Source organism: Limulus polyphemus, unplaced genomic scaffold, assembly GCF_000517525.1.
Source record: "Limulus polyphemus unplaced genomic scaffold, Limulus_polyphemus-2.1.2 Scaffold9916, whole genome shotgun sequence".
NCBI lineage: Eukaryota > Metazoa > Arthropoda > Merostomata > Xiphosura > Limulidae > Limulus > Limulus polyphemus.
Window position 1 is genome coordinate 10,954 of NW_013675526.1, and position 10,211 is coordinate 21,164.

The 10,211-nt window shown below is 31.5% G+C and overlaps 1 protein-coding gene across 1 annotated transcript in view; it reads left to right on the forward strand.

Annotated features, from left to right (window-relative positions):
• LOC106476151 (transient receptor potential cation channel subfamily M member 6-like) overlaps positions 1–9,850 on the forward strand; it is a 13,811-nt gene extending 3,961 nt beyond the window's left edge. Inside the window, exons 3-5 of the mRNA XM_013936819.1 lie at positions 3,825–4,004; positions 5,895–6,110; positions 9,632–9,850. Of these exons, the coding sequence (XP_013792273.1) occupies positions 3,825–4,004; positions 5,895–6,110; positions 9,632–9,850 (615 nt within the window). The remainder of the gene's footprint in view (positions 1–3,824; positions 4,005–5,894; positions 6,111–9,631) is intronic.
• Positions 9,851–10,211: the final 361 nt, after the last annotated feature.

A 10,211-nucleotide genomic window follows, 5' to 3' on the forward strand; every position in this document is an offset into this window, starting at 1 on the left:
AGCATTATAAATAGTTATGTTTTTCAAGAAAAAACTACTATTGTTATAAATAACACATTCAATTGAACTTAACTATGCATGCCTATTTAAATATATTTACACGTGGCTTGTGCATATCGTATATATACATATATATTATTCATACCTTCGGTGTATAGGACGCAAGCAGATTTTGACACAAAATTTTGGGATTAAATAAAGTGCGTCTTATACGCCGAAAAATACGGTAACTCGAATGTAAAAGGTCAAAAATTGACACACTGGTAGTTTTTCTGTCAGTGTTTGGCCAGTTTCAATTCTAACATTAAACTTGTGTTATATTAATACGGGTAGTATATAATCCTTTTGTAATGTAACAATTTTTTACACTATATACTATAAACAGTAAAATGTCTGTTGCTGATTGGTAGTGTAGTTAATTAATTTTACTACAGGTCAGTAATAAAGGTGGTGGGTAACACTAGTTTTAGATTTATTAGTAGAATTTTTAAAGGTTCCTGTGTCTATTATTTAGTATAAATTGTTTGAAACTTGCATGTTGCCTCATTGGTTTTTATCTTTTGTTTCTAAACAGGTGTTTTCTTTGGTGTATTTCAATCTATCTAATATTACATTTGATTACTTTAGACAATGAAGATGGTGCTTTCTTTCTTTATTTTTTCCTTTAATGGTTCAAAACCGTTCATTATCTAACATGTGATCAATTGTTTTTGTTATTCAGTAACTTTTATTTAGTAAATAATTAAGTGATAGTTATTCCCAGTTTGCCCCTGAAGAAAAAAGGTCCACCTTTCAAAAGCACTCTGGCTTGAGGGATTTTATCATTTCATATTAAGACTTCTGGAACCTGTGTGTTTTCTGACATCATGAATTATTCATATGCATCAGTCATAACTGGTCCAATATCATTTTTCAGTTGTACTATTATGCACTTTGCTGCTAACCCATTCTGAGTCATTTATTAGTGTCAGTGATGTTTAAGATCACAGCCAGTTTTTCTGTGATGTTTTATAGTTTATTGTCATTACTTCAGCTTCTAATTTTTGTAATACCAGTAACATGTTCTACTTACTGGAAAGGGTGAAAGTTGAAATGTCTTTGTTGAAATAAAATAAAGTGATCAGTTTTTCTTCATTGTGATCAAAATATGCTGTAAGCTAATGTAGCTTTAAAAACAAGGAAAATCGCACCTTCACACATAGGTTACACAGAGCTGGACAATTAGTGGAATTACCTAACTTATTATTCTCACGTGAAACTTGGATAGTTAGAGTAATTTAAAATAGTAATAACTAGAAACACTAATTTTGGTTAGTTGATTATTTTCGTGAGTCCTAACATTATTCGATCAGGCAGAATGATCTTGAATTAATAAAAAAAAGAGAGAGAAACTGTAATAACCAATATTTCATTTACTGGGATTGTTTTAATAATCAGTAAAAATTGGAAACACTAATTTGGATAAGTTGATTATTTTCTTGACCTTAATAAATTTAATTATAATTTCAGTTAATCGATTATTTTGTTGAGATGATTAAATGTAAAATAGGTTTGTAACGCATGTTACGGTATTGATGACACAGACACAACATGAATCTATACAAATGTTACTATTATCAAATTATTAAAAGTAAAGAAATAAAATATGAGATCTGAACTTGAACATTGTGTAATATATTTTGTGGTGCAGCATAAAAAAATTAAAACAAATGACAGTTTGTCAGCATATGTTCATTTTTGCACTAACCTTTGTTCTACACAATATAATGTGTGTTATATATTTTCACAAGAACTCAAGTTTGCTTTCTTTTCTTTTTTTTTTCATTATAATGTTGTTTGACATCTGGATTACTGAATACAATATTTAAGTTGTAAATAAAACAGTTTCAGTTGTTAAACTATAGCATTTTAAGTGAGTTTTGATTTTTTTTGCTAGTACATGTATGGTATTTAAACATGATTTGCAAAGAAAACTGACAAGTAAACAATTAAAGTATTTTTAATATGTCCGTCATTTAAAGAATGACTTCTTTCCAGAAAATCAAGTCTGATTTTTAGAATGTTAACAACAAGTGGCAGATTTTAAAATAGCATGTTTGAATGTTTTGCATCATTTTTTTTTATAAGAAGTTTATAATGGAATACTTATTGGCAGTTTATCACCCTATAGTTTATAACAGACTTCTTATTGGCAGTTTATCACCCTATAGTTTATAACTGACTTCTTATTGGCAGTTTATCACCCTATAGTTTATAACTGACTTCTTATTGGAGGTTTATCACCCTATAGTTTATAACTGACTTCTTATTGGAGGTTTATCACCCTATAGTTTATAACTGACTTCTTATTGGCAGTTTATCACCCTATAGTTTATAACTGACTTCTTATTGGCAGTTTATCACCCTGTAGTTTATAACTTACTTCTGATTGGCAGTTTATCATCCTGTAGTTTATTTTTTTAGTAGTAATCTCAACACAGTCAGTTTCAAACTATGATCTGTATGTCATGCAGAAACATAAGTTTTTTCGGAAGTTTAAGTTGGCAGTAGTAAGAAACATTTTTTCATGTAAAATATTAAGCCACGTGACTGGAAACCTGTCTTACTACATAAAAGTAGTAGTTTTTCAAAATGCACGTGTACGAAAGAAATAATTATTTCACTTAATAGTGGCGGTTTGAGTAACTGCTCTTCATTAGGTTCGATATATGAATGAATGACAGATGTATGATTCAAAAGGAATGTGCTATTGTGTTAATGTAGGACAGACAATGTGTAGTAAGAAACTTTTTACCTCATTTGGTTTTAAAATAAATATCAATCTAATACATGTGCAGGATGGTATAACTAGAAAATGGAAAATTCATATTTCTGAGAAGTATGTCGGTGTATTTTTCTGTGAAATTTCTGTAAATATAAGTGTATTTCCTTTTTTGGTTATTGGATTATACATATAATTCAGTAATATGTATTATCTATATGTACAGTGGAGCCAGTAAATAGCTTCATTTACGATGGTGCTGCCATCTATCAGCATATTTAGTTTATATGTCAATCAGGATAAGAACGAAGTAAAAAGGGAGGAGCAGAATCTGGCAGAAGAATATAAAATTTGGACATTTTCCCACCAATATTTTGTATGAGCAAGTGCTGTATTTTGGCAATAAAGTTAGAAAAAAACATTTACTCTTCAGATAATAATAAAAAAAAATGATTTCAGCCAACATTTTGCCCTTGTGGCTTCATTGGGGCTTAATAGTACAAAACATATTTTCACATCAAACAGCAAGTGCTGTAGGTATCAGTGACCTGTGATGTTTGTCATTGCAAGTTATCTTGCTGTGTGGACAGAAAAACCTTGATTTAGATTTTTCTAAATGTGTGTCCCAGTACATTTCATACCATTACAGAGCCACCATGAATAACAGATTAGCAAATTGCATATATTAACTAGTTTTTCTTGGTTGAAAATGGTATAATTAACCTTCATTAAATTTAGCAATTATGTCAAAAGATAGTATTACAGCTAGTTTCAGGAGCTCTCATCAGGGTAATGTATTTTTGTTTTCATAGGAGAAATTTTACAGTGTAATAGAGAGTACTTCAGTTTTAAGTATAAAATTCTGTGTTTGGCCCATCTTATTGTACTCATAACTTCTTAAATTTTACATGACAAGGCTGTTGCGGATCGTATGTGATGGAGAATTCTCTCTCTCTTATAGGTGTGTTGATTTAATGTTTTTCACCTTTCTTTTCAGTTTTTTAAATGCTTTGTCAAAAAATACGTGTGGTTGTATAAATTCTCTGTTTGCATTGTTTTAAAGGGGCGGCCATTTATAAGAGTTAGTCATAATGTTGCTATTGAAGAAGTTGCTGAGGTGGTTCATCAAGAGTGGGATTTAAGCAGTCCTCGAATTGTCCTTGTAATAGTATCTAACGTGGCTCGTTTAACAAGTTGGAAAAATGCTCGACAACTTGAAAATTTTCAGAAAGGATTAATCAAGGTAAATATTATCAGCATTCATGATACACTGTGTGTGTGTGTGTACACTATGTATGTAGTATAAAAAACAAGATAATATAGTACTTTACTTTTTCTTTATGGATTGTATAATTGTAAAATAGGGTAGCTGGGTAAACCTGTCTAAATTTGTAATCCATAGTTTACATGTAATTTTTGATCACATTTTTCTATATGATTGTTATTTAATCTTTTGTAATCATAAGATTTGAAAATAATAAATTTTTATATCTGTAACATGTAGCTACTTTTTCAAAAAAGATATTGAGAACTCGTAAGAGAACTATAAACTTGAAAAACAAAACAATGCCTAATAACACAGGCCTGCAATGGTTTTTATTGTCTTGAAATTTTTACATGTTCTACAGTAAATTCTGTATGCTGAAAAATGATATCCATTTTTCTCCATCACATACAGATTTTTCACAAAATGTCATAATGCAATACATAAAAGAAAGATCACAACACATAGTTCTGAGACTAAAAGACGTAGATTTCACAAAAAAAATGCGGTATGAAAGAGGGTGCATATTCATTTGACACTAAACATAATAATAAAAAATGTTCATTGTGGTAAATGAAATACTAATCTGATCTAAGTAGGAGTTTTATTTTCTTCCTGATTTGTAAAAAATCCTTACGTGATACAGAAAAATAAATATTTTTTTCAAATATGTATAGCTAAATTATGGAAAATCCATTATTAAAACTAACACAACTTTTATGAAGTTTAAATGCACAGGCCTGTTTAAACTTTTTTTTTTTCTGTAGATTGTCTTTGTTAAGAAAGAATAAAAACAGATGTGGTGAGATTGTTTGTTTATTTTGCAAATACGTCAAGAATTGTAATCTCACCCAGTAGGTGTTGATATAGACCACTTGGTTTGACTAAACAATTGAACTTTTTTATTATTAATATGAAGTGAAAGAATTGTGGTGTTGTAAACTTTTTGTTTGTATTAGGTTTAGTGTATAACATTTCATTGTCTAATCAAAACTTAAGCCTAGTTGCTAGACCCAGGATAGTATTTCTAGAGGAAAAATCTTTAAAATCAAAATAACAAGCTCTCAAGTTTCAGTTGCTAATCTACAAAGTTTTTATCAGCACAAACATTTATAAAAATGCACATTTCACGAAATACAATGTTGTAACATCTATTGTTGGGTGGGTTCTTTTGGATTGTTTGGTAAAATAATGCCCAGTCTGTGACTAGCAAACCAATCTGTCACTTCAATTACGTTTATTTACAGCCATGTTCATTTGTAGACATGGTTTCATAAACAAGCCTTTCAACGTAATCCTCAATTTCACATACAAGATTTCAGTAAAAACTGGTTGACGTACTTGAAATTATTAGATAAATAAACATACAACTCACTGAGTGACTGAATAGCAGAATAGATGTGATAATTAACACTGTTAGTCTGAATAACTGTTCTGACCCTGAACTAACTTCACATTAACATTCAACTTGAGAAATACTTCACAGAATTTTGCTGCAGTGGCTCAGCATTAAGTATGAAGACTTATAACACTAAAAGCTGGGATTTGATCCCTTTGGCAGGCACAGCACAGATAACCCATTATGCAGCTTTGTGCTTAACAACAAACAAAGCTTCATTGTATTTTCACACACTAATTACTCATATTTATAATGAACTCTCTAGATCTAGCCTCCTCATCCTGATTAGCAGCTCCCTCTAGCAAACAACTAAATTATAGCATTGAAAATATAGTCTAAAAGAATAAATGAGTGGTCAAGTTGAATTTTCAATAAGAACTAAATTAATTAGATTTATATTTATATTATATGTTTGCACATACATAAAATATATTCTTAAGCCTATGTAATTTCTAATTATAATGCATTAGGCGGCTAACACAACAAATATGTGGATTGTCACCAATGGGACTAACATAGGAGCTACAAAGGTGATTGGTGATGCTGTTCGTGATGAAATTTTACATCGCCAAACTCTGCAGTGTCATAAACATCCAAACCAGAGTATCACTCCTGCTAATCCTCTGACGTTGATTGGAATTTCAAGAGAAGACTGGCTAGTTTATAGTGATATGTTTGATGGAAGGGTGAGTTTGAACATTTTAGACAAAACAATTTGAAGTGTTTTGAAAATCCTTTTAATTTTGGCAGTGGGCAAATTTTCCTGGTTGTGTTTCGTGTGATCATTATTTAGATTCTTTAAATTTAAATATTGAGACTTCAGAATTTGGGAGACATCATACTACTTAGTCTTTTGGATACTTTTAAGAACATCTTTAGTTAACCAGAGTGACCATGTTGCATTCGAAGTTAAATTGTGTAAAGAGTGTTTATGTCTGTTTACACTGCACAAAACAAAGAATAATGAGTATTTGTAATATTATAGCTTGGCAAGACAAAACTACTGTTATAAAGTAACGTGCAAATAATTTATTTCCTACAGTTTACTGTTGTATAAATTAGGCACTTAACGATCAGTCATGTAATATAAATGGAAGTGATTGTTATGCAGCCAGTTCTACAGTATTGACCTGAATTTAAGGCTATCTCTCTCTTTTCAAAAATGAGAATTTAATATAGAAAATGCCAAGTAGATCTAAGAATTAATCATACAGTACTGTTACGACAACACAGGTCACGTGACGCTTGTATCACGCCACTTTATTCTCAAACCTTCATGAAATGTCGGGAGACTACTAGATTGAGGTAGTCTTGTATATATATAAGACAGGCCAAGAAGCAACGTAAGGTAATGAGTAAGAATATTGTTGAGCACGTGAGAAGTTCGTTGTGAATTATAACGTTTGTTATAGAGCAAATGTTGAAATCAAGTGTATCGCAAAGTTGTATTCAGAAAGAATAAACCAGTTTTTATTTACGAAAAGACTTGTATCGGTAAAGTTTCTTTGGTAAGAATTTTTACGGAAAATTAACTAACGATCGGAGACGTAACAGTACTATAAAGCACATAAGAAAACTTCAGCAAATACTTCATCAATACAATATTCTAATCCAGTAAAGCTCTGATAGTGTATGTATGGTTAAACTGAATCTGAACTTGCACTATTTTGCAACAGCCTTGACTAAGCATGTTAAGTTGACTCTGAGCATAGTCTGCAAATATAGAGTGAGTTGTATTTTTCAAGTCTTGATTTAAAAAAAACTGTCTTATGTTTAGGCCAATATGAAACATGCATACAACCCAATGTTATTTGTCTTATTGAGATGAATCATGGAGTTTAAAGTGCTCCATTTTTTTTTAATAAGCCATTGTTAGACTTCCAAAGAAGACTTGTGGATGCTTCAATTATATGGAGAGCCATTGAACAAATGGAAGCTGCCCAATCATGGAATGATTTTGTGAGTTTGCAACAAGTAAATATCTCAAGTGTTATTAGCAGAATTTGGAACCACTTCCAAACCAGTGATGCAGTTGCTCAGACACCTGGACAATGTAGACCATCATCCACAACCTTCATGAAAGACATTTCCAGAACATCTTCAAAATTTAAAGTCACTTGTTAAGATGTATTACATCTCCTTTGAGCAATCATATGTGGTTGGAATCAAATGTGAGTGCAGGTTACTACGCTTGGTCACTTCACTCATTTTCTAGAAACGTCACCAAGTTTAATACAATGAAAGCAGACAGAATTAAGGGCCAATTGCACCAACATATGGTAATAAAAAGGGTAATGTATGTGGTCATTATAATGTGTGGCATTAATGGTACCAGTCCAGAATATGTTTAAATCCACAAGCCCACCAATATTTATTTCTACACAAACCATGCTTCTGCCACCATTAGATGCACCACACATTTTTGTACGAAAATGAGGTTTTGATTGGTTCCAACTTCTTTCCATATATATATGTATGTCTGTTATCTAGCTAAAAGGTAAAGCATGACCCACCTGTTAAAAAAAGGATCTCACCCCCACACTGGCCATATTTTACCACCACTGCAGATGAGCCATTTAGTGCTTTGTTTGTTTGTAATTAAGCACAAAGCTACACAATGGGCTATCTGTGCTCTGCCCACCACGGATATTGAAACCCGGATTCTAGCATTGTAAGTCCACAGACATTCCGCTATGACACTGGAGGGCCCATTTAGTGCTCTATTGATACAACCAAAATGAACTTTTTAGAAACCCATTTTTAACCATTTGTAAATATCAAAACGTTATGCTGTGGCTGCAAACATATGATTCAGTCTTAGTATTGTAGTGTGCGAAAAGCAGTAGAAAGCTGTCACCCGTAGTCACCTACTAGAGTAAAACAGTTTCTTATTGGCTTATTCACATCTTTACATTCCCATTGAACATAATTTTCTGAGGTCCAAGCATTCCCAAGACATTGAATGATAATTACAATGAAATAATTACATATTTATTTTCCCTTAAACAAAGGACAATTCCATTTATAATGTTTAATTTTTGACAGAACAAAATTAATGTAATAGCATCAAATACCCTTCTCAGTTCGTTATGAGAATCAGGCAGCTGATGAACTTTCACGTAATCTGGACGCAAGTGATTGGTCAATTACTTTAAGCTCATCAATGAACATTGGGTACATGTTGCTTTATACCTTTACAGTTTCTGGCATTTCACTTCAAAAAGGAGAATGGTCACCATAAAAAGTATAGGCAGTCTGGCACCCATTTTGCATGCTTAAAACTAGTACCGATAAGGTCTTGACGGACTACTGACCACATCAAGATGTGGTGGAAAGTACCTTTCACAATGAATTATTTTAAAATGAATACTTCTACAGAAGCAGTGTTATGTTTATCTGAGTAACTACAAACCTTTTGATTTATTAGTAGTGTTCTATACATTCTAATTATACATCCTCATGTAAAATGAATTAGAACAGCATGGTTAAATAAATGTAAAAAACAGGCCATGCATTCAAATTTTCACGAGTAATCACAAACTTACACCTAACTAGGCCTAACTAATCCACAGTTTCACTATTGCAAAATTATTGATAATAAAGCAAGGCATAGTTCCAGTTTATGTGTAATCATTATTCATATTGTCAAAACTACAGAAACACGATTTGTCTCTTCATTGTGTTGGAAAATCACATAAACATTTGTACAGTAAACTAAAAATTGATTTTTTTATTGTTACATAAATGTTAAAGTGGATTTACTTTAAACTTTTCAGATGTGCTTTTAGAGATGCAGAGAATGTCTTCTAATAACTATAGTCTGGCATGGTCAGTTGGTAAGAGCAGTCAACTTGCAATCTGCACATTGTGGGATCAAATCCTATCACCAAACATGCTCGCTTTTTCAGCCATTGAAGTATTGTAATGTAATGGTCAAATCCACTATTCATTAGTAAAGATTAGACCAAGAGTTGGCAGTGGGTGATGTTGACTAGCTGGCCTTTCCTTTGGTCTGTCACTTCTAAATTAGGGATGATTAGTGCAGATAGCCCTTGGGTAGCTTTGCATGAAATTCAACAAACAACGTAACTCACAACTACAGTAGTTATTTCTGTTGAATATGTTGATGAAATAATCCTATGCATTATCCATGAGTTTTTTTCTTGCAGACTTGACTGAGTTTTTTTTTTGTTTTTTACTGTTTTAGACAGAGATTGTGCAGTTAGAAAATGAAGGAAATATTCCTGAAGATAACAAATATGAACTAAACCCAGATCACTCTCACTTTGTTGTGGTAAAGGATGAAACCATTGCTAAAACAGGAAATAACTATTTCCTTCTCAGATTAGAACAGTATTTAGCAGTAGCACTGGAAACCCAGCAAGCTGATGAACAACAACAAATACAAAAAGGTGATGGTTATTAAGATTGTCCTACAAAACTAATATGTATTTCTTAAAATCATAAATAATTTTCGACGTTAAACTGGTACACAGTTAAAAACAATTTTATTTAGGCTTATCTATGGCCTAAATAAAATGTTTTTAATGTGTACCAGTTTAACGTTGAAAATTATTTATGATTTTAACTTTATACACAAGTGCCAAAATACTATAATTATGTATTTCTTGGTTATAGTTGGGTGAAATTTCATATGATTGTAAATAGTCAAAGAAAAAAAAAAAATCAATAATAAATCAATAATATCCTGCCTAGAATTTAGTAACATTTCTCTAATGTGTTTTTTACTTAGACTTGTATTACATGATATATCTCAGTTACTATAT